The 25407-nt window shown below is 40.5% G+C and overlaps 1 protein-coding gene across 1 annotated transcript in view; it reads left to right on the forward strand.

Moving 5' to 3' along the window:
- The first annotated feature begins 17423 nt into the window (after nt 1-17423).
- ABCB5 (ATP binding cassette subfamily B member 5) overlaps nt 17424-25407 on the forward strand; it is a 35495-nt gene continuing 27511 nt past the window's right edge. The window contains exons 1-8 of the mRNA XM_086467966.1: nt 17424-17472; nt 18525-18612; nt 18743-18791; nt 19844-19997; nt 20452-20518; nt 20751-20942; nt 22080-22251; nt 23265-23389. Coding sequence (XP_086324092.1) covers nt 17424-17472; nt 18525-18612; nt 18743-18791; nt 19844-19997; nt 20452-20518; nt 20751-20942; nt 22080-22251; nt 23265-23389 — 896 coding nt within the window. The remainder of the gene's footprint in view (nt 17473-18524; nt 18613-18742; nt 18792-19843; nt 19998-20451; nt 20519-20750; nt 20943-22079; nt 22252-23264; nt 23390-25407) is intronic.

Here is a 25407-nt window from a genome sequence, read left to right on the forward strand (position 1 = left end):
AGGAAATTCATCTTTACTGTATGTTTCAGACTCCCATTTCTTAAGCACAGACATGTCGGAATATGTAGAAGATTTGAGCATAAAGAAGTAAATAATAATCCTTATAGATATTAAATTATATGACAAAGACATCTTTTGTGGCAGATCAGAAGTAATTTATAATTTTTCTAACATTTCTACCCAACAAACATTCACACACTATCACTAAGATTCAAAATATTCCATATAGTTTTGAAAATTAATTTTTTGTTATGAAATGGGTGGCAACTTACCAATACTATATATGACCTCCCTGAAAAGATGATTTTGGTAAGAAGAAAAACATCGTTTTTCACAGGTAGCTCTGGAGGTTTTGTTTTATATTTGAGAAATTATACCAATTTCCAAAATGTAAAACTGAAATGTTGTTCTCCCCACCTCCCAAAGCACGTCCCTATGCTTTTTCCTAGACAAAAGTGTGCCTGTGTCAGCTAAAACTGTGGCCTGTGACAGACACAAGTTTAGAAAAGTGTCTAAAATTTCTTTTTAGAAAGACAATAACTGAGACGACAGACAAACTCATACCCCTAAACTTTTTACAGCCTTTTGTCACCTTTTACACCCTTACATCACCTTGAAGTGATGTTACAGACTCTGTTCCGCTTAGAAGGCTGGAAGTGTCCTTCCCCTGGGCTGACCTACAACACAACAAAATCCAATGCAACGTGAGGATTGTTCTTTGAGTTCTCTGCCTGCTGGTACGCATCAACCTGGTCAAACACAAGATCTGCTGAGCTGTACCTGGTAACGATTGAGTTCTAAATATTGGGGTTTTACACCAGGGCAACTCTTCTATCTTCTGCACAGCTGAGCCTCTGTGCAGCTTGCCCAGCCCCTCTGCCAGTGGTTTGTTTGTATTAATTAGTTAATGTTAGAAAGGAGTGTGTCCTATTCATCACAATGTTTTGCTATGACTGTTCGTTATGGTATGACGTGCACGGCAGAAGGTGGATTTTCTATACTGAAAGGTAAGATGAAATTAACCCCACTCCCTGTTTCTGTCACCTTGTATGAATGTCAGGGGCAGGTTCCTGGTTCATAACCTTTTAATCTCTTGAAAATATTAAACATAAAGCACCCTCTGATGAGCAGTGATAGTGCATTTTGTAAGGTATTTGGAAAACAGATAAGACAGTTCAGAAACATGACTTAAAGTTTTCTCTCTGGCTCAAGAGAAGTTCCTGCTCTGTGCATACAAAAATCAGTCAACAGTAACTGAATAAAGGTGTGAGGGTACCATGCATCTTGTATAATAATTGCAAATTCTAACTGATAAGAAGAAACAGGAACTGTGTTTTTATTTTAGAATTTTCTGACACCTCCAACAAATCAGTAGTGCTCTCCCCATCTATTTATGGCCCCTTCAGTGGAGGAAGGCACCTATCCTTTGTCTATCCCTCAGTTAGTGGTTATATCCATTATACAAACTTCCAGTCTATTTGCTAGTAATTTCATATCAGAAGGTTTAAGTGTAATTTGATTCTGCTAACTGTCACATTAAACAGAGATGAGATTTAGTAGGAAAGTTCAGACTAAACATTGGTCAAACTGGTCGTCAAATGTATCTTATCTGCAGATCCTGCACCAGCCCATAACCCTCAAGGGCCTTGCTGTAAGAGGGACACTACATCCCAAAATTTCACTTGTCTATTTCTATTTTCTACCACATTATATGAATTACATTTTTTATATTTTCTATTATTAATTATATTTTTACCACAACTTTTTGAGTTTTAATGCCTGATTTTGTAGCTGGAGCTCAATGCTAGGGCTCAGCGTTTTTTGGCTAGATTTACTTTACTGTGATTGACGTAACTGGTCATATACTCGGACACTTTTCCTCAGTTTCTTGATATAAAATAAGGGAGATAAAAGGTTTTGCTGCTTCACTAGGAAGTTGAAACCCAGTCAATAATGTAATACTTGCGAAACATCTTTAGTCTCACATGATAATCATCATCAAAACTCAAGATATTACCAATTTAGGCATGTGAGTAATAACAGCTCCAAGAACAAAATTGTTCCCGCTGTGAGCAGGTAATGGGTGAATACCAAGCACTATCAGAGAGGGGAGGCAAACATTGGGATTTTCCTTTGACACCAGGGATTTTTGGCTCGTGCTGCAAGTTCTTACAGAGCCAAGACTGGGCTTCTGACTGCCTTTTCTTGCTGCTTGAGCAGCAGCAAGGGCACCTCTCCTCAGTGAGCTTTAAGAAGCACCAGGCAGGGACAAGCACAGCTGAGCCTTGCCCGTAGCTGCCCAAGAAGGCTGGTGGGGGCAGCAGCAGAGGAAAGGAGGGGTTATTTGAGATTGAGGAGAGATGGGAGAAAGAATAGCACCAGGAATTAGAGCAGGAGGTATCCTGGTTACCACAGTGCCTTTCTATAGGGATGTTTATTACTATATAGCATGCAACAGAGGGCATGTCTTTCATAGCGGGAGGTAAACAGGAATGACCTCAGTGCAGTGTTCCAAGTTTTTTAATTAGTTGCCCTTCACATTTTTATTGCATGTTTCATCTAGAGCCCAGACCGCAAACGCTGGCTGCTGCAAAGTCAGGCTGAGCATGTTGGTACACGTGCGTGTCCCTGCATACTGATAATTCACCAACTTGTTCAGCTTTTTCTTACCGTGTTTCCCCCGGTGTATCCTTACTGTTTCACCGTCGTGGCAGGGTTGTTACTGAGCTAAGAAACAGTGCTGGCTTCAGCCGTGGAGAACTTTTTCCTCCCTTTTAACAGGAGAGCAAATGTAGGGTGGAATGTGACTTTTTCCATAAAATGCACTAGTAGCTCTTCCACGGTCTACACGATGCTTTACAAAATGTCCGAGCTTTAAACGGAAGCTATGTCCTGCTGTAGCCTTCCAGATTTGCCAAGGTTTTCCTGACCTGCCTGGTACAGTTCTGTGCTTTCTTGAGAAAGGTCAGCAGCCTCTTTCATACACCATAACATTCAGCAAAATCTGAACAAGTGTGACTCATACTAATATGTTCTTTTGCTCAATGGGAAAGTTAACCTTGGCTTTAACGTGTCTGCTAACACCACAGAAATGCTAGATTATCTCTTGTGAGCAACCACCACTCCCAATTAAACATTTGTATTCCAGAGCTTTAACACACCCATCTCACCCTATCAGAAGAGAAGAAAATTTTATTGGATTTTTTTTTTTTTTTTTTGCATATATTGCCTGATGTTTAGTACCAGGTCACATCTAACTTTTCTGTCTGTAGAACCTGGGCATGCCACCCTTTCTTTGTATTCTCACAGCACTTCTGTGGATCAGGAAAGGTGTATTTCACAAACTCCATTTCATAAATAGGTAAATATTCAATAACTTCAATAAAATCCTCTCTTTTTTTAAAGTAAATGTGAGGAGAAAATTATCTGTCCAAGATCACGCAAGTTAGTGGTAGAAGAGGAAAAATTTCTTTACCAAAAGGGTCATAAAACATTGGAACAGGCTGTCCTGGGAAGTGGTGGAGTCACCATCCCTGGAGGTGTTCAAAAAACGTGTTGATGTAGCACATGTCGACATGGTTTAGTGGGTGTGGTGGTATCAGGTTGACAGTTGGACCTGATGATCCTAGAGGACTATTCCAACCTAATGATTCTATGATTTTACCAGATAAAAAAGGAAAGAAATCATAACTTTCTAGACCACCTCAGAATTGTTTTCTGAAAGATTTAGAGTAAAGTTCCTATTGTTATAAGCCCAGGGGAGTGATGTAGTTACAGGAATAAGGGATATAATGTAAGAGAAGTTTTGTGTGGAGTAACAGTTTAATTCCCCACATTCGCTTCCTTGAATCAAGGTTGAATCAATCATTTCAGTGTCTGGTTTGCCTGTCTTGTGAACCCTCTAGCTTCTGGTGAAAGAACTTCTATTTATTTTAACTCAGGATATGCACATAAAAGCAGGTGCTGATAATACAACAGCCCTCCTTAACCTCCATGTTCCTGTCTCCTCTGATTGAAGTTTCAAATGCTATCTTAAGAAGTTACTTTGAACCTTCATTTTGCAACATTTTTAGGAAAGATTTTGGACTGTAGTATTTTGAAGAGTATAAAAATGATCTAGCCATTTGGAGAATATTATTTAATGAAATGATATATGAAAAGCTATTGCCTTTTTGTAGCTATATAAAAATTAATTCATCCACAACATAATTTTAAATACATTTTGAAAACTTCCCTGAATGCTGTTTAGTGTAAGGTGCTCTTCTTGTTGAAATCCATAGGAAGAGATTCCTTCTTCGCAAGGTGACAACCATCAGAAAATAACCTGAACTCTAGTCAATGCCATAGAAATATTGAGGCTATCAGGACAGCAGCATTTTAGAAATACTTCATGGTTTCTCTCTCCTACTACTTATCTATATGGATTTTTAAAGTTATAACATATGCTTTACGCTGTCACTGTGATACTTAGAAATAAAACAAAGACAGACAAGATATATATCTCCCCTTGACTCTCTACTCAGCTTGTAACTCTCTTGCCAGTTACAGTGGCAATATGCTACATAGGTGTAGATAAATTTAATTATTTTCTTGTATTAAATCTAGCTTAATGGGTAGGATAAGTCTTGCCTGTGGCACTGCAGTCTTTCTTTTTCAGTAAAGATATTTTAGTGAAGACATCAGTAGCAGCAATTTTGTCCAACACAGTAACATTTCTGGCTTCATACAAAATAAACCATCAAAGCAGGAGAAAATAATAGATATGGTTTAAAAACTGTGGATTTTAGCTAGTCTCTTATTGTGTCTGTGACCATTGACACAACAAGCCACACAACTTTTCTGCATGTAAATACTTAAATCACTAAATGTAAGTCTATAATATTTACCAAAGTCACCACTCTTCTTCAGTGTTGTTGGTTACTTTAAACTCGTAATATTTTCAAAACACATGTTGGCATGTGAAATGAAAATCATCAGAAGGGAACAAGGGCAAGCACAGCTTTTTATAATGCAAGGTTCAACCAAGTTAAATGTTCTTTTTTGAAAGAGCAAGCCTTCTGTACTGAGAAACAGACAAGAAGCACAATTATCCTGAACTCAGCCTAATTTTTTGGTCTCCACAAGAATGTCAACTGAGACTACTGTGATTCCTCCAATGCAACATTTCAAGAGGATGCTAGAGCTGAATGCATTCCAGATTTGATTTATTTAAGCAGTTAGCATGTTTACTGAAAGTTTTGATCATCCTGAACCATCTTTTTTATGGGCTTTCACCTGGGAAAAAATGGGTTGAAATTTCCAAAAATGTCATGGTGTACCCCTTACATTCAAGGTGGGATACAGTTCCCACATTCAGACACATCATTTTAGATGTCTGCTTGTAGAGAAGGTGTCCAGCTCCCATTACTATCAATAAAGCTCTAGTCTACGGGGTGAGATACCCAGAGTGCAGAAAACTGCTCAGCTCACCTTAAAGTAAATATCTATATTTATCAACTAGATCCCTGTTGACTATAATGGGGATCAGAACATAAAGTTCATGTGCAGGCATTGACATGTAGTCACACAAGGGTAGATATCCAAGTCTGTAAGCTGAATCCCATTCCCAGGGTAGGCTGTTGAAGAGCCAAGTGGAGACCCGTAATTTTCCAGAGAATTTTAATCCTCCCCCACTACCAAGAAGTATTTGCTAATCACCAGGTGTCTAATCTTGCCTGTAAAACCACCTCATGCTGTGTACATAATTCAGCATTAATTGGACCAAAAGCAGGACTCAAAGTGCCCTGCCAGCTCTTGGATGTCCTACCAGCACAACTGCATCTCCTGTCTCATGCTGCCGTGGGGCTTGAGTCCTGGCACGGGGGCACCCTTTTCCTCTGGGAGTCTCGGAGCCAGACTCACATCCAGCAGAGCAGGAATGTAAATGTTGTGTCCCCCACAGCGTTCTAAGCTGCTGGTGGAGCAGGGCTTCTCACCCTCCCGCTTGATCATTTTTATCACTTCAGCAAATCTTGGCTTTGTCCTGTTCCGTGGCTGGACTTTCATGTGCTTTTGGTGAGGGAGAGATTGTTCCCTGTTGGACTCTGGTTAAAGCTATCATAAGCTCATACTGGGGACTGGAAAAGAGACAATAATCGCTTTCTCCATTAAAAATAAATAAATATCCAAGATCTCAGAAGAAATAACTGAGTCCTGAACCTAGTTTCATTTTTATCAGGTTTATAGGTAGGGGAACATTGCAGAATGTGGCTGTTCCACAGCATTACAATGAGATAGCTTGGAGGTGTAAAAGAGAATGATAAATGTTCAGATTATGTCTTCTTACTGGCCATGGGATAGCATCCAATATAAACAGAGTGGAAAAAAAAAAAAAAAATCCAGTGCATTCACAGTGATTCTGTCTGAAAGCTCCTCCTGACTGCTGTCTTGGACATATGGTATGAATTTACTTGTAATTCATTAAAAGCTTTTTTTGAATTACATCAAAAAGGGAAACACAGAGTGCATATTTACTTCAAGGATATTTAGTAATGAGTAGTGCAGCTGGGATCTTCTAATTATTTCCGTAAGTATCAGTTCATCCGAATAGTACAACTGGGTCCTAGTGAATGACATAGACTGTTACAAGGAGTAACAGGAAGAAAAAAATCTTTCCTTTTTCATTGACCTAAATAAATTTATATCCATTAATAAATCAAAGTAATATTTGAGTAACAACCATTTTAAAACTCAATTTCTTCTTAATCTTCAAGTTTACTTTCTGGAAACCAATCCCAAAGAGTTACTTTTTAGAATGTTGTCTACATTTAGCCAATATCTGGGGCTGAACTATAGCAGTTGCTCTATCACCCAATGACCCCTCACCAGCCAGAAAGTGGAATCAGGAAAAGGAGAGGAGACCTATGGGTTGAAGTGGAAACAGATTTAATGGAACAGAACTAATACCAACAAAAGTATACAAAGTTATACTCAGCCAAACAAACATGCAGCAGCCACAATCAACAGGAGAGCAGTCGCCAAGAGCAGGGACCTGAGAAACCCCAGCAGGAACACCCCCCCCCCCTTCCTCTCCAAACCTTCCCCCTCTGTAACGACCATGACATGATGGATGGGCCACCCCTGTAGCTCACTCAGGTCAGCTGCCCTGGCTGACTCAAACTGCTACCGGCCTGCCTGGCATGGCTGGGCTGGGTTTCTGTCCCAGCCAGACCAGGACAAATGTCTATTTTTCTACCATTCCGCAATGCAGCTAAAGATCCCTTAAAATGAGGTATCGCTTTTCTGAACAGAAGTTATTTTATGGGCCAGTTAATTAACTGATGTGCTATCTGAACTTATCCCTGTACTAAGTCATTCATTGCATAATTATGAGACCATTCAGGTGCTTCAAATAGATTTTGGTAGCATAGTAGAGATAACTTGACATCCTTTTGAAATTAATAAAGAAGAATTAAAAAATACGTGGCAGCAGCTACAGCTGGTTTTCAGTGTTCCTACTCTTTCTCTGATAATCACAGTCACATAAAAGAAGATCAATATATTTCAAAAGCTGGTCTCTGATAGTCTAATCTTTTTGGGCAGGCTGTTGCTAACTAGAAAAACCTAATTGTTTTCTGAATCTTTAAGATCTGTTCTTGTGCATTCCTTGGAAGCACCAGCTCCTTCTTAAAAGGAAATATCCTTCATCAGACCTTTTTGATGCCTATGTTAATTTAGGTCCAACCAGAAGTTCATTAGAGTTCCTGTAATCTGTTTAGAAAGTAGTACGACAGAAGGAAAGTTTGGTGAAAGCCTAAGCATGGCTGTGCAGTGATGCATACAGAAATGTAAACTTACATAACTAGTTGAATATTGCAAACACAGTTAGAGCTAAAAGTTCAGCACTGCATGAAAACAGTACAAACAGTCCTGATCTAGGGTTTACATCAACAGGACAAAACCCAGGATCTGTATCTCACTGGCCGCCTTAGTTACCTCAGCGATCCTTGGTCCACGTGAAGGGTTTCCTTGACTATTGTGAGCGTAAATTGTTAAAGGTTACACTGGACAAAACATTCTCCTAAACTCTGATCACCTGCCAGCTGTAGAAACTTATAGGAAAGGGAGGTAGTTTTAGATCCCACTCTGCAGAGTATGCGGATAACTAAGGTCAGTGTTACTTCTCAAGTGGAAGGAGGAAGAAGTAGAAAGAGCAGATCGCAGCGATAACTGAGAATCTACCACAGCGTACTCAAAAGGGAGGACATTTAGAAGATGCCGGCACCTTCCTTTTAAGCACTGGGTTTGTCTAAGTCAGCCAGCTTTGGGACATGGTGTTCTTGGTCTGCCTCTCAATGCCAGCTATCTGTGCCACAGACAGGTATAATACTTTGTTCCTCCCCTCAGCCCTGTCTCTCAGCCTTGTTCCCTCTGAACCAGAACTCTGTGCCATGGTAACCAGCATCAGGACTAGCCACCACAGACACAGCAGTCTGAAATACAGGGACCACCGGTTGGCAGAAATCCTACTGCTTTTGTCTGAAGCGCCAAAATATTTTTCCTTAGAAGAGAATACAGCCAAGTACATGTGAATGGGCTGTCATGGAAAAAACCCGGCTACCCCAAGGGAAAACGCTATTGTGACCACATAATGCAACTTTCTGAGCAGAAGTAACAGCTTCTCTAACCCAAGAGATTTAAGCCAGGGTTATAATTAGGGTATTTTCTTCTGGTGATCAGTTGTAGTTTGTGCCCTAGTACAAGGCAGCTGCCTTCAGAAATTTCCCCCACCTCCTCTGTTCCAAGACAATTCCTCATTGATCCTAGGATAAACTTTCCCATTTGTGGCCTCAGGGACTTTATAACTTGGAGGTGACTATGAGGTGTAATGTTAGGGGATAGCTAGGATTTTCGACACCCAAGGCGTGGAAAAAGAATTGGGAACTTCTAAACAAAGGAAAAATGTGGGTTTGGAGTGAGGGAAGTGGTGATATCAGCTGCACAGGCAGGTGTTGCACCTCTCAGAAGAGGGGACAGCCGTGGTGTGGAGCTGGTGGGGCGGCAGGGTGATCTGGGAAAAATTGTGCTCCTGAACACCATCAGCATCAACATCATCAGTATCAGCTCCAGCCCGGTCCTGATACAGCTACCCTCTCCATCTGTCAGAAGGTGTCCATATATGTTATTTAAAAAGGAAGCCTACTTTTATTGATCTGCTTAAAGAGTTTTATTATTTAGGGTTAGATACTTTACATGTATCTACAAACACTTACCTTCTGCCTCTGCTCTTTAAACTTTCGTTTTCCTAGATTGAGTACACAGTGGAAGGTCACTGTCTGCGCACAGCTTTGCAAAAACAAAACAACTCCATTTTAACCATGGTCTGTCCTGGCAAGGGAAACACTCAGTGATGTGCTCCTAAGAGTCATGAAGGGCGTGCTCAGTGAGCAGGGCTGTTTACACTGATTCCTTTAGGTGAAAGGGACCATATTGGCTGACCCTTGGGAGCATATAAACATTTAATCAAAACAACATTCAGTAGTAAACACATGCTACCTGTATGAGTAACATCTGTTTGATTCAGTCGTGTTATTTAAGTTATACACATGTACAAAAAGCTAGATTGTTGGAGGGGGAGAGGCTAAAGCAAAAGAGAGAGAGGTCCTTGCCCTCAAGATTTGACATTATGTTGAGAAATACAAATATTTAAAGGAAAGTAGTTGTCGCTTGGTAATTCCTTCTGAGAGCCTGAGACTAAAGAATAAATGAACTGAAATTCTCTGCGCTGCCCACATCCTGTCCAGCACCACGCAGCACATGTAAAATGTTGTTCAGGTCAGAGAAAGGGGCTTGGCTAGTGCTACCCTTGTAGTAAAGACATCTGGTATTTTCTTCACATTTTCATATGTGAATTGTTGATAATTCACAATCACCTAATTTTTTGATGTGAGATGGACTGAGTCCTTGAATAAGACCTTTCAGAAACAGAATATGCAGGTTCTACCCACACAATGTCATTCATCCCAGGGTTATGTTAGTAAAACACTACGAAATCATACCAGTGAACCATCCATATCGATAGTTATGTCTACACTGCTAAAAATATCTAACTCCTGAAGAGTTCCAAGACCTTTATGGTTTCAACAGCTTTTATCTACTTTGCTCAGAAACAGCCCCTCTGGAGTGGACTGGTCGAATGTCTACGGCCTAACACTTTATCTGAATTTCCTTTGCATCTCACGTGGTGCACCCAAAACCAAGACATACTGATCATTTCTTGTCTTTTAACAGTCCATAGTGCAGTGTATGAGTGCTGAGTTGTGTTACAATGTTGTTACACAGAAAGCAAAAATACAGAGAGATATTTTTATAGTCCAAAGTAAAGGATATGCATTGCATGCTCCAGGATATGTCACGACAGTGTGCAGGAATGAGGGCACAAGGACCGTCTTCCAGGGCTGCAGGCGATGAAAAGAACCAAAACTGTTCTATAGGTATGAGTTCTTGGGAACAAACTCAGGAATAAGCTATTCTCAAAACCAAACCCCACTTTCACCTGAAAGTGAACTAATTGGTTCACTCTAAAAAGAAGCCTGGAAGTTAATATATATGCCCTGCCAATGACCCACCCCAGGATATGGACTAGGTAGTGAAGTCACTCTGCCATTTGTCCAATTTCCCATCTCTCTCACTAGCAGAAATCTTTACCAAAACTGTCGCCGGTTGTTCCAGAGACTCAGTTTATACCTAACCTCATGTCTTTAGTAAAAATACAAGGTGTGCCACCTTTGTTCCATTTTGCCCTTCATTATGTTTATCAGCACAACAGAGAAAACAGAGCCAATGAGGATCTCAGAAGACGATTTCACCTTTCCCCAATCCTCAACTCAAAATCACCTATACCAAATTTTCCCTTGTAGACAATATCTTGACTTGACCTGAAAAAAAAGAAAAGAAAAGAAAAAGAAACAAAGAAAAGAAAAGGAAAAAAAAAACAAAAAACAACAACAACAACAAAAATATCAACAATCTAGATGCCAACAGCTCCATCAGTAATCTGGCCCAGTGCATAACTACCCATAGAGTTAATGCCATTTTCCTGATGTCAGTTTTTTGTCTTGCTTGCTGTAATTCAGTGACACAGTAGATATGGAAGACACTGGATTACACTGGTTTTGCAACAGGGTCTCATACTATTCTAAAATGAATTGTATGTTTTCCAGTACTCCAAACCCAGTTCCATCTGTCTTTCCTCAGAGGTCATGTCTTTTAGACCTCTTCAATTCTGCTTTCTTCCATAATTCCTGTCACCCGCATCTTTCTTGAAATAACTAGAATCAGACACAGCACTCCATCTGAGGACTTAACAGCGCTACACAGAGAAAATGCTACTCCATGTGTTTCACAGATGACTCTTATGTGCTTTTGTGAATCTTGCTTTTTTTCACAGCAGTTTGACATTGATGGCTTCTGTTCAGTTTTCCATCCGGTGTATCTTCTAGACGCTGTCCTGCAGAAAAGCTGCCTACAAAGCCATTCCCGACCTCTACTTACTCATAGATTATTCCTACACAAGGATCTTGTGCTTCTGCATGAAAGAACGTCCTCTTATTTGTGTTTCAAGCCCGTAACAAGTTTGCATTGATTGCCAACTCTTTTTATCCCCTTTGCCCTTAGCCTGCCTTTCAAGGAAAACCAATAATCCTAAACTCAAAGTTATGTTCTTTATTCTGTTGTTATTCCTCTCTTTTTTTTCTAAAGAATCATGAACTTTGTAATTTCACCATCACTTTCATGCAAATTTTCTTCCTTGATCGCATTCTACTCAGGATGAAATGTAGAAAAGCCCGTCTCGGGATACTTCTCACCTCTTGAAAGAAAATTTTGCTGCTGGCACCTTCCAAGAATCTAAGATGCTTTTTTTTCCTCTTGCCTGTGTTGTCCAACAGATGCCCAGGCATGTAATGCTCTCTTTAGGCTTTGCCTTTAGCTAGACTAATGAAATATTATCTTCCTAATACTCCTGGTCTGATGGACCAAAACCTTCTGGTTTGTCTTTCTCTTGATACAGGGAAGGCCCTGGAATAAGTAGTTTGCTTACATAAGGCAGTTCCTCCTGCCTTTCCCTTTCTTTCATCCCTGTCTTTCTGAAATAGGTGTGAAAGTTGACATTCAGTCCTGTGAATTACATCTGTAGGTCTTTATCAGCTTAAACCACCATCTCGATAGTGTATGAAGTTTTCCTGTGTGACATATACAAAGTGTTCTGCAGAACAAGTGCCTTCTGTGCTTCCTGTGATCTTACTACTTGTATCACTCTATTACTTAGAAGAAAAAAAATCAGTATTTTCTCTTCTTTTATAGAAAGCAATGAACCACATTGACTTGACCTTTTTTTTAAAAGACAAGAAGAATTACAGTAATTACTTGAGAAATCTGCAATTTCTTCACACTTACCAGTTAAGTCTCTCCTAAAACAGACGTGCAAACTTCATAGGAGAGAATAAAATGCATTTCCTTGTTTCTGCTCTTTGAGGAAATGTGTACTGCAGAGAACTTGTAAAACCATTTCAGCCTCAATAAATTCTTGCAGGGTGTTCTGGTTAGAAACAACTATGATTAAATGCTTATCTTTGATGCAACTCTGTTTAGTTAAAATGATCAGATATGTTCTTGCTGCCCAGTTTCTGGAAAAACACGAACGGGTTTTTTCCTTGCTTACAGCATTAGGACTTTTGGACAACGTAGCTCAGTCTTTCTCAGAAAGTTCAAGAAGTTTTGTAACATATTTCTTTACCAGATTTTTAATTCTTCTAACACTCATCTCTACTCAGACTTTCTCCATCCATGGTGCCTGATAGCCCTGAGGCTGCCAATGCTACAGTAGTATAGGTATAAAATGGTTTTGTTTTGGCGAATTACAACCGCACCCTATAGTTAGCCGCACCCTATAAAGAAACTAGAGAAGCTCTTAACTTCTAATTTGCAAATGTGATTAATATCCCCAAACTTTTTGATTAGCTTAACTAACAGTGTGATTAAGCTTACCTTAGTCAACAGAATTTACCTCATTTTCATCACCCCAGCTGGTTTTCTGAAGCTGTGGGCTCGCTATTTTGTACTACCCCAGCTAGGTTTAGCACGGATCACTGTGACAGAGAATGGGGAACAAACTGTCCTCTCTGAAAGGCGCAGAAGCCCACAGCTGCTGCACAAGAGAGCCCTTTTCTTTCCTTGTGGGTACTGGGTACTGCCAGTTTGTGTGGCCCAACTTGGATCAGTCAGCAGAGATGGAGAAAACCCTAACTCTCCCCCACCCCCCAGACATTAATTAAGCTTAGGCAGAATCTATTCATTTTTGTATTGACAAGTTAACTGTGTAGGATATATTCGTAAGTCCCATATCCATAATCCAAATGGCAACACCCATAACCTATTACTCAGTGAATTCAGTTAAGAACTTTGGATGATAATGAGCCACTCCTTTTATGGTCACCAAAACAGGACCTTGTCTCAGAGTAAGGCTGCGAGCACTGTGCCATGACTGCAGCTACTACCAGTGGTTATAAATAACATTACTGTTGAGCTTAATAATATTACTGTTGAGCACAATACCTATGTCCCTGTACTGCTGTATTATGTGGGAGTTGATTACAACTAACAGCAACTAGCCCACAAAGCCTGCAAGACCTACAGTATCAGCGTTTCATTTTGGTCCGATTCCTGACAAAGAAAGAAGAAAATAAGGCGTTTTTTTATTTTTTTTAAGTGATTCTGGTGAGTCTTGTCTGGACGAATCACAGATGCAAAAGTCACAAAGCAACTAACCCCAAAGCACAGTAAGTAAAGACAAAGGTCTTTTATAGCTCCATCCTGTTAAGGTAACATGTCAAGTACTATCCCTGATTCCCCACACGTGGCTTGTGGGTGCAGGCTGGGTGTCTTGCTGGTGCTCTTCTGGTCTGTTGCAGATGCCAAAAAGCGGTAAGCAGCTACGATGCTTGTAAAATATAATGCGCTTTCTTTGTGTTTGACTGGGGGTTTTGAGGAAACTTTCCAGTAAAGTTGGGTGCCTACTAGTTTTGCGTACCATATGCTGCATTCTTCTCAGTGTTAATGCTTTGCTGGGGAAGGAGTTCTAATTTAGGTAGTTTTTTGGTGGGGGTTTTCCTTTGTTTGTTTGTTCTTAATAATCTTGTACTTATGGTTAATAGCCCTTTAAAGTAGATATCTTTTCTACTTCAGTTAGTTATGGCTGGTGTTAATTAACGGTACTCGACTGCTTAATTTTGCTTTTCCCGTCACCGACCACTTTTGGACAGATGAATGAAACACATGGAGGCATGGGTGTACATTGTTTGGAATAGAATACTGTTCAGATGCAGCAAGTGTTGTCTAAAGCTACACAAATATTTTTGGATGAAAGAAGAAATAGTATTTCCCTCCAAATCACGTCATGATAACATCATTCCCTGCCCAAATTACAAGGGCATTACTGTAGACTACCATTTCTTGTGTTGCTTCTCTGCCTTCTTTTGTTGGTAGGAGTCTCCTCTGCTTGACACATGGGTGTTTCACTCCAGAACTTTTGCTTCTGCAAGAATGTCAGATTGTGCTAATTTATTTTTTATTTAAGTACAGAGTCGTTAACTGTAATTAGATTACAAGTCCATGTTTCTCAGTAGATTAAATTAGGATTTTTTTTCCAGGAGACTGTTTTACACATCCTTTTGTTAATTTTCCTTTTTAATCTGTTTGTTTGTGGTTCGGTTTGGGGTTTTTTCCCCCCTTCAGAGATGCTCATTAACCTGCATAGATTATAGCAGCAGTCCCAAAGAAAGAAATGTGGAAGGGGGGCAGAGAGAAGGAAAACTTACTTCTCAACATCCCATGCTTCTCTTTGCTGCTCTGTCAGTTGTTTGCCCTCCTCGTCTTGCACACCCTCTTTGGACTGACTTTTCTATGCATGGGAACTCTGAGGCTTTTTCTTCCCAGGCATGTGCTGTGTAGAGCAATTGATCTGAACCGTGATTGACACTGTCTTGCTACTGGGTGTGAATAACTGATAATGAAGTCTTGAAAAGTGAAAATGTCTGTGTTTCAGAGACAGTATGTACTGTGTTTCAGAGACAGAATACCAAATGCTCTCTAGCTGCCAGTGACCCCAAGTACGATGGGTGGGTACTTAGCAGCTCTGAAAACTGGTCCAAAAGAGTTTTTTGGGTTCGTACTATCGCCATTCCTCTACTCCGCCGTCTATGTGCTCTGTCAGCCCCAAACCCAGCATCAAGTCCAGACATTTGCTTTCTGTGTGGGATGTCCCTGTTCAAAACTTTAAATTTGATGATAGTTTCTTCTGAAAGTAACAGTTAATCACCTGTTTTAACAAAAACTGAGACGTGGTGAGGAGTTGTTCTTGCTCCCATTGAGATGAATAAGAAAATACCCTGTTGCCTTCAGTGAAGACAATACTACATAGGGCTGTGAACCTTGGGGCTGGGACAGTGAAGCACTTCAGCTTGCTGTTCTGCCTCTTGTCCTGAAAAGCTGTAAATTCAGATTCTTCATGGCAGCAGAAGCCAAAGCTTTTCATTAATTTTCTGGGACAGAGAACACCGCTGTGGATGTGCGTTATGCAGACTCAACTGAGGCGTTAATATAAACCCTGGGTAATGCTAATGGAGTAAGAAAGTGTTAAAAAAGTAATGGGCCTGACATGTAGGATTTTGAATCTGACTGAACACACAGGGTCCCAGTGGGCAGGAGGTGATGATGCCTAATAATGCCTTTTCTTCAGGTTCTTTCAGAGCATCATAACAAACATGTAAAATGTAATCTGAATGCTGTGGGGAAGGCAGAAAAGAGAAGCTCAAATTAGGCTGAGTCCTGAACTTGTTACTTGAGAGTAACTTCAGCTGAGTAACCAGTCTAATTATCTGGGACTCTGCTTTAAGATAGTGGCATTGAGTGGGTGGGAAAATAACCAGGAGTTTATTTTTCATAAACACTACAGGCATTACTGGAAACAAATGATGCAGATTCCAATATGCGCGGGTGCAGAGGCTGAAGAACTGTTATTTTTAGGGTTGTGCAGAAAATCTAATTTGTTTACCCCATTCCTTCAGAGGAATAATAAAAAAAAAAAAGGCACAAAACCCCCCTCTGAGCTAACACAAAACGAGAAACTTTTTCTTTTTAACTTCTGGCAAAACAAAACCCCGCACAAGTTGTGGGGAAGACGTAGGAACGAAATGAGCAAAAAGTGATGCTTATCCTTGCTAAAAACACTAATGAATTGATCTAGCTTCGACCTCCTTGTCTATTTAGAAGTGGGAAAGGAAAACACTTCTTTTCATAACGTTTCCCAGTTCAAATTCCCCAGCCCGTCTCTACTCTTGGCTGAAGATCACCAAACGCAGCAGGGCACCCCCCCGAATCCGGGGTGACCTTGCCGGCGGCTTTCCCAAGCCCGAATTTGTCACCGGCCGAGGGACACTCCCCAGCGGAGCTTGCCAAAACCTGCGGGGCTCCTCCCGCCCGGCGGCCGCACCGGCCTTCACCTGCAGCCCGAGCCGGGGGAGGGCGGCGCCCGCCGCTCCGCAGCCCCACGGCCCCGCGGGGACCGCGCCGCCGCCCGCAGCCGCGGGGCTGGGGGCACCGCACCGCGCCCCGCCCCGCACCGCGCCGGCCGTAAGGGGCCGCGGTCACCCTCACGCGTGGGTTGTAAAGGTAAGCTGAAATACCCGAAGGGGGACGGGGGGGGGTGTGCGGGGAAAAAGCCAGAAATGTGTTATAAAAGTTGTTTTAAAAAATAATGATAGTTTTCTTGTTCATGATGCGTTTTGTTATCACTATTATTTTCGCCTGCGTCAAATTCGTGTGGTTTTTTTTCCTTTTTTTTTTTTTTTTCTTTTGAACTTGTATATGTGGTACTTCAAGAAAAAAAAGCCTAGGGGAACCTGGAGCATCAGGCGTTTACCGCCTCTAAATCTTACTTAGTCGGTGCGTGGCATAACGCATACATATACCTTTATTCTTTATCATTATAATCATTATTGTGTTACAACTGTTCAATATTTTAATCAAACGCAACATAATAAGGGAAATCCTCTACTCTGTCGTAGATCATCCACAATAATTTAGCATAAAAGCCTATTTTGCTTTAGCATATGATTTAGCATAAAAGACTAATAAAACAGTCTACTGAGTTAGGTTCCATTGCAATGGTTTGCACTGTTAATATTAAAAGTAGCTCTTTATCATGCTGTTAGTCATTACATTGAAGTAGGACGACATTGAGACCAAAATGTAACAAACCATGGAAAAAACCCCAAATATTTTAATGCAAACTCTTTAAGTATCTGTTTCTATATATTTGGTCGTGTTTTTAATGCAGGTTTTGATTAACGTGACTTCATCTTGTAAGCATACAACAAAGAAGAACAATGAAGGACTGTTTTGTAAATTCCCCAGAAAAGGACCGCTCCGATGCTGGTAAGCCACAGGCATGAAAGTTGCGTGTGTGTTTGAAGAATATATTCCACAGCTCAAAATCTAAAGGTGCTAAATCTGATTGCTATAGTGCTTTTGTGGGAGATAGTGAGTTTCCAGTGAACTAAAACCAACATCTAGAAAACATTTGTGCATGAATTATTCCACCAAGTTCAACAAAATTCATTTACGTGGTTAAAACTATTTAGGTGGGTCCTAGCCTGGGCAAGAAAAAGCTCCTAAATAAGCTCAGTAAGGTGGAAGTACATTATTGCCTTCAAATTGTTGTCTAAACCAGTCTTTATAGATCGACTGACATTAAAAACAGTATGTGGAAAGTTCTGTTCATAGTGAGTCAGTGGTTAAAGTTCAGGTGAATGTAAATTGAGGGTAACTGGCATGTGGAGCCCTTTTCTCACCATGCGATTCACAGCTGGGTCCCTACTGTGGTTGCTCTTTTTTTTTTTTTTTTTTTTTGTGCATTTATTGCATCTCGTTGTATGCGCTTAGAACCATAAATTTTCTGGGGTAGGATTCTTCTTTTGGGTGGATTTCTAAAGTCCCTAGCACAAAGGAAGTGGGACATGTGGCAACTACCGCCATACAAAGAAATAATGAAGATGGTTATTACAGGCAAAGACATGATTCTTCAGCTAACTTGCATCTATTCCATGCCACCTACAGCAATTACAACCTCCGCTATATGTAATGCCACTTATTTCAGTAGATCTTCTCCTCATTTGCATTCAGTTGTGTAGGTGTTTCTAGAATTAATCAGTTCTTACTTTTAGTTTTTTATAGCCTTTCTGTATAAATATAATTGTAAAAATGAAGTTTGTTTCCATCACAGAAATGGAGCCGGAAGCTTTTTCCTGGAATAGAGGAAATAACCTGAATAGAAAGGAAGTTTCAAGAAAAATTCACCAGGCTATTCCAAAAACATGAGAAAAAGTAGTCTTTGAATGCAAAAGAATCAGCAGGGAATGTTGCGAGAAACTGGTGCGAAAGATGAGTTATTATGTTAAAGGAAAAAAAATCTGCTTTTAATTTCACAGAATCTGCAGACAAGGGATATGACAACCCTTCTTTCCAACATGATGAAAATCTTGAACAAAGTGACCAGTTAAAGCCCAAGAAAAAAAAGTAGGTATTCTTTGAACGTAACACATCGGCCACTAGTGTTGGGGGGGGGGGGGGGGGGGGGGGTAGAGTCTAATAGGGCTTTGCTACAAAAAAAAACTAATATTAATTAATCTTTTGTATTTTCCTTTAGGAAGGAAAATGAGAAGCCAGAGAAACAGGTGGTTGGTATTTTTGAATTGGTTAGTGTCCAGTTTGATGGTCTGCTTTATATTTTCTTTTCTTTGTCATTGAGTTGTTTATGAATTGCAGTTAATAGGCAATCAAAAACTGGAGAATAAACCTGAGATCTATTGGTGTTAAACCTCTAAAATTTGACCTGTTGCATCAGATTCCTCCCTCAGTGTGTTGATAGCACTGACAGCAGTTCAACCGCAGTGCTATTGGAGAACGAAGCTCACCCCTGCTGAGGCTGATCTGGGACATACATACTGCACAGGCCCTCGCCTTGGCTCCTTTTATAAAGGATTTATCCTGTGTTTGACATCTGAGGGATTTGCTCTCTGAGAGAACCAGCAGTACGGTTTTGTGTCAGTTTTGCATACAAGAGCTCGTCCCAAATAACTCTTACACGTGGACTTGCTTATTCTGGAACAAGAGAAGTTTTATTCTTCTCTGGCTTATTCCATGTCCATTTACACTTTGGAAGAGGGTTAGGACAGTCAGGAATAAAATGTTCTGATTTCAGATTAACCACATCCAGGAATAGCTATGGCAGTTTAAATTCACATCCTTCTTTAAACCAAACAAATGTTCAAGGGTAGACAAGCCTTAAGATACAATCTCTGCTGCAAACATTTTCTACTGGTGGATATAACCCAGGTGCTGGTCAATAACTCACTCTTGTTTACATTTCAAAGGCATTATCTTAGTAAATATGTAACTTACTGGAACACAAAATGTAATATATTGCACAGAGAAGATCATGACTTAAAAAACATGTAGGATCTACACTTTGGGATTTTTTCCTGCTGATTTGGGGAAGAACCGTGTGTCCTGCCAATATTCCCTTAGCAGCCTTGCTGAGTACTGATTTAAAGATGTGTGGGACCTGCCACAAAATTCTTATGTTCAGAGTTTACCTTCACTTGGAGTGTTGTTGCTGCTTAGAGTACGTAGGTAGAAACAAAGCATGTTCTGTAAGTCTGCAGTACTCTAAGAAATACGTGAACTGTCAGGTATAACTTCATTGTTGGGGTTTTTTTAATCTTTTTTCTTTTCAATGTTCACATAGTTTCGCTATGCTGATTGGGTGGATGTCCTTTTGATGATCGCTGGTTTGATCGCAGCTGTTGCAAATGGTACTGGATTGCCGCTTATGATCATTGTCTTCGGAGAGATGACAAACAGCTTTGTGCTAAGCGGCGTGAAATCAAATGTGTCAGAAGGTAAAAAGTTAAAATTAGTCTTCTCTATAACAGTTAGGTTTTGCTACAGGGGCTAAGATTTTTTTTTTCTCACCCAGACAACGTGCTGGTGCACATCTAAACAAGTATATAATGAGCAAACCACACCCTGATGCAAATGACCCAGTTGTTTTAATCAATCTTTAATGGCTAGACCAGGAGAAAAGCAGTGCATTGGATGAGCTCTTTATGAATCATCTTCAACTTTGGTGAGATAGTAAGGAGCATGATCACCTTCTGGATCATCGGTTATCAAGCACTAATTACTAGAATTTCCTTGAGAATAGATATGTATTTGCCGAATGATTTTGTATTTTGCAAAATCCCACTTGCAGAATGCAAAATATTGCCAAACTGATGACCCTAGATGGCCATGATTTATCTTCTACATATAATACTTTCACAAATATTAGTACTTTTTTTTTCTCGCCCACAGATACTTCAGTGAATAGTTCCAGCTGTCCATCAATTCCAGGCATAGATATAGAAACTGAGATGACAAAGTAAGAATCTTTGTAGTTATTCTGTTAACAGTATTGGGGGATTTTCTTTTACTGTGTAATCGCTTTGAGAGGAAGCCAAATATTTGCCTTCTCAAAAAAGCTTCCCAATAATGTATCACAGGCTTCAGTATTTACTTTGGTGGGGTAAATGAAGACTACTTGTGGCTTGGTGTGTCTAACTATTCTCACGAGATACAGTGGGATCATGTGGCCTTTTGTTCCCTTGTCACAGGTTTGCTTACTACTACGTGGGAATTGGCTGTGCTGTGTTGATCCTGAGCACCATCCAAGTATGGACATTTTTGATTGCTGCTACAAGGCAGACAGCAAGGATCCGGCAGAAGTTCTTTTTTGCAGTGCTGCATCAGGAGATGGCTTGGTTTGATACTATCCAGATAGGAACGCTGAACACCAGACTGACAGAGTGAGGGCTCGATTCATTTTTTTTAGCCTGCTAAGTATGATATTTTAAAGAAAACTGTAATTTATATTCTATGGAAAAGCCTACAGAGAGTTTTGGGTTGTTTTTTTTTTTTTTAAAAAAAAAAAAAGACCTAAAGTGTGAAATATTACAACTCTGAGAGAGAAATTCATTATCCTTTTCAGGAAAGAGAAATTCATCATTCTTTGCAGCTTCATTTGTGCAGTTTCTGTGATATATGCATTGAAAGGGGTTTTGCTGTGACATGCCTGACATTGGCTTTCTGATGTCCATGAAGTACGTGGCAGACAGTACTAGATAAACAGCTCTGCTGTCTCCAGCTAGTTTACAAACACTGAAAGGTCTGACGCTTTATTGAATGGAAATGAGCTTGCATTTACATCCAGCCAGATCTCGGGCTGGACTCTGTCCAGTCAGTTAAAGTCTTTGGAGCTTTTCCATAGACCTAAATAGACTTAGGGGTGGTGCCCCAAGATGCAATGGGACTATATGTGTGCACACAGATAATTTTTTTTTTTTTCTGGATTTTAAGGTAGCTTTGGACAGAGCTGTGTCCTGAAAGGTGTAAAAGAAGCTTAAATGAAACCACTCTCAGCTCTAATATCTGTATGTGCTGGGAAGAGACAAGGGGGAAGGAAATTTGTATGAAAAACAGAGGTTCTTCCAAGTAATGGTTGTTCTGATAGAATGGAGATAACCCTTGATCTGAGTCTGTAGCCAAAATTAAGAACACAAAATACATCAGAGAGCTCGAGCAGAAGGAATCATTTGGAGATGGTCACAGGAGGCAAGGAGGCTGTTTACTTGTATTGCTGCATTTGGATGCTGGACAAGGAAACTAGGTCATTCCTGACCTAGTGACAGGGCATAGAAACAGCAGAGAATGATGGAAAATACAGAAAATGAGTCCTAAAAAATAGGAGGTTTCTGCTGTGTTTTGGCCACACAAAAGACTAATGGTACCGTTCAGTAGCTGTGGTTAGAAATTTCTCTGTGCCAGTTAGGAAATGGCAAAGCTTCTGACATTAGGCCACACAGCATGAAATGGAGGGGGAGGGAGTTAGAATGAAAGGCATTCAAAGCTAACAAATCTTTTTTTATTATTATTATTATTTAAAGTGACATCAACACCATCCATGAAGGCATCGGAGACAAGATCTGTATATTTGTACAGTTTTTTGCCACATTTCTGGCAGGGATTATTATAGGATTCATCTACGGGTGGAAGCTGACACTGGTGATTTTGTCAGTCAGCCCTCTGCTTGCTGCCTCAGCAGCAGTTTGGTCAACTGTAAGTGTGTGGGGATTAATAAACAAAGCAAACCAGAAAGACATTACAACTCTTATGCACAGGAAAGGGGGAGAGAGTGGGAAAAACCTCATGTGGTTTCTAAGTTGGGAGGTTGGCCTCATGCTTACTTTATGATTTTTGCTCCCCCTGTAGCTTTTCTCTGGGTTCCCAAGCACATACTTGTTAGTCATATTCCTTCTGTCCTCGTGCCACATGACAGAGGGTAACCTGCGTCAGGGCACCTTCCTCACACAGCAATTTCCTCACCCAGAGCACTGGGGAAGCCCAGCCACACGCTTGTGACCCTCACTCTTCCCTCTTAACACAAACGCCTTTCAAGCTCTTTCCATCTGCACATATGTGGTTACCACATCTCTTGCAAATAACTTAGTTTCATGCCGTGTACAGAGTAGACCCTAGGACATAGATACAGCTCCTGCAGGCTGGAGCAGTATGAGTTACTGAAATATATAGAGAGGTTTCCCTTTCAGATAGGAAAACTTTTCCCCCTTGTGATCCGTTGTAGCCACGCTAATGGATACAGCCTGTATTCCTGAGTGGTTACTTGTGTATATAATACTAGGGGTTTGTTCTACTTGAAGCATTTCAAAGAAGCTGGGAAGAAGAACATTAGAAGCTGTACCATGACTAGCTTGCTTACTTCAATGTCTACTGGTGCTCTAGTTTCTGAACACCGTGCACAAGCCCAGAGCAGCTATGGCACACTTCCCTGACCCCAGCACATTGTAGTACAGCTCATAGGCTGTCCTCAGCTTGGGAGGAAAGTGGATCAGTCATGATGGTCGTCTGCTGCTTGTCTAGTCTTTCACTGTAATGAAGACACAATGAGAGAATGAGCTGGACTTTGGGGAAATTCAGGGCACAGAGAAGAGTTCACCCCCTCTTTCCTAAAGCCTTGTCTTATGCCTTGGACATTGATCATTCTTATTCACCAGTACAGTGTGCATACCCTGTCAATAGGGTGAAATAACATCTGTTCTTCAACTTTCCAGCTCCTGGCATCCCTTACTGCTAAAGAGCTGTCTGCTTATGCCAAAGCAGGAGCAGTGGCAGAAGAAATTTTGACAGCAATCAGGACTGTTGTGGCTTTCAATGGACAGGAGAAGGCATTAGCAAAGTAAGTTTTTGAAATAATAATTATATTCAAAATATGGAAAAGGAGTTTGACTGTGGGTTGCGTTTGTGATTTGCGAGGTTGTTTGTTTTGGTGTTTTTTTTTTTTGGAGAGGTGTGGGAATGAGATTCTCCTTAGTGTCATTTTATCCTTCTGTAGAGCAGACAGCTCACCTGAAAATAAAGATGTGTAAATACACCTAGTCAGTAAATACAGGCTACTTGGTGTTATCACTGCAGCATTAGACTCAAATTTCTCCTCTGATTGAGATCTGGAGTTGAATTTAAAGTGAAAGTGGTGGGAAGGTTATCTTTACCTAGTAGTCAAGTGCAGCAAAGCATGTGATTAATTGCTTAACTTCTAGAACATGTGCACTGCTGTTCTGATCTTTGATTAATGAGCTTATATTTAAGCTTCACTGGATAATAGCCTTAAGTAAAATCGCATCACTGGCTTTTATTACTTTTAATGATTTGCAAATAACACTTGTAGTTGACCTAATCCGGTGTTGGCCCTAGTCACATGCAAAAGGTGAGGTGGATATGGCTGACCACAAATTTATTTGTATGTGTATCAGGTAACTCAACAAGCATAAACAATAACATTCAGTATACAAATACAGAGCATCAGTGCCATGAGGTTGGGAAAGGCAAACCAGAAGACCTGATCCATACGATCCATGAATCTCTTCTGTCTTATTCAACTCTCATGTTTGCCCTGGTCTTATGCGAAATTTCTAAGGTGATGTTAGCCCTATCTCGGGGTCCTACAGCCTGCTCCTTTATTTGTCTGCCTCCAAGGGCTGAGCTCTAACTATCTTGCAGTGTAACAATATTAAGACCCTTTCTGTTTACACAGTAAAGGCAAAAAAAAGGCCCTAAGATGGCCTAGTTCAGTTGTGCCCCTCCTCCTGCTCTTCTTCTTGGTCCCTGCAAATACCAGTGTCTGAAAATCCAATGGTAGGAGCTGCTTCAAACCTTTTTTTTTTTTTTTTTGAGGTCTAGAGACAAAATAACTGGTACCTGGGTAACTCCATGCTAGTAAGGCCTTTCCTTTCCTCCATGGTTGACCTGTCAGCCTCTTCCACAGCTCCACTTCCATTTAGTGTAAAAAACATGGATCTGGTGGCTCTCCTGGGAACATCATCTACTAGGGACAGACAAACTCATGCCAGGGACTGACTAGGGCATTTTTCAAGCAGTAGACTATGACTCCTGCTCAGCTCTTGAACAATGGCCTCAGCGTTCAGAAAAGCAAGCGTTCACTGCGCACTGCCTCCACTGACTGCAAATGTTTATGCTTGCAAGACACCTCCAGTCATATTCTGTTTCTGGCAGTGGCTTGGCTCTTCCTCTGTAGTCAAGTGATCATGTGTACTTGTTACATTTCTTAAATCCAGTTCTCATTTCCCTGGAGGACCTATGATGCTGCTGGCTCAAAGGTAGGGCTTGGTTTTAAGAACACGGCCAAGTCAAAACATTTAAATGTATTTGAGTAACAAGTACAGCATTGGTAGCATGTGAGCAATTTGCATGAACAAAATTAATGCACACTGTTTTAAGATTCCTTCCCGGCTGACTGAATTTCGTGTCTTCCTACTATGCAGAGGTTTTGTGTAGAAAGTACGTATTAGGAAAAAAATTGCAAGCTGCTGAGCATGTCACTGACAAGTAAAAAAATACACTATTCTTAGGCTGTTCTTTTCATAATGAGCTTAAGTAAGGGAAAGGTATTAGCTGGAAACTGTATATGAATAACTAAGAACTGTCCTTTGAAGAAAGAATTATCAAACTGAGCTTGTCAGTCTTTATACTGGTCTTCCATGTCCGCTTGCTTGCTATGTTCCCATATTATTCAGTAAACCAACCTAAAGGAAAGATTCCTGTCTTCCCAGAATGGCCAGTAAGAGGAAAAACTGGTGTTGGAGGGCACCCTGGCTTCTATATTTATTTTTTTTTTACCTGCTTTCACCCATGGTGCCTGGGGTTTGGTTTTGTTTGTTTTGCCTCTTTTAATTGTGG

This window comes from Leptosomus discolor, chromosome 7 (genome assembly GCF_034619465.1).
Source record: "Leptosomus discolor isolate bLepDis1 chromosome 7, bLepDis1.hap2, whole genome shotgun sequence".
Lineage (NCBI taxonomy): Eukaryota > Metazoa > Chordata > Aves > Leptosomiformes > Leptosomidae > Leptosomus > Leptosomus discolor.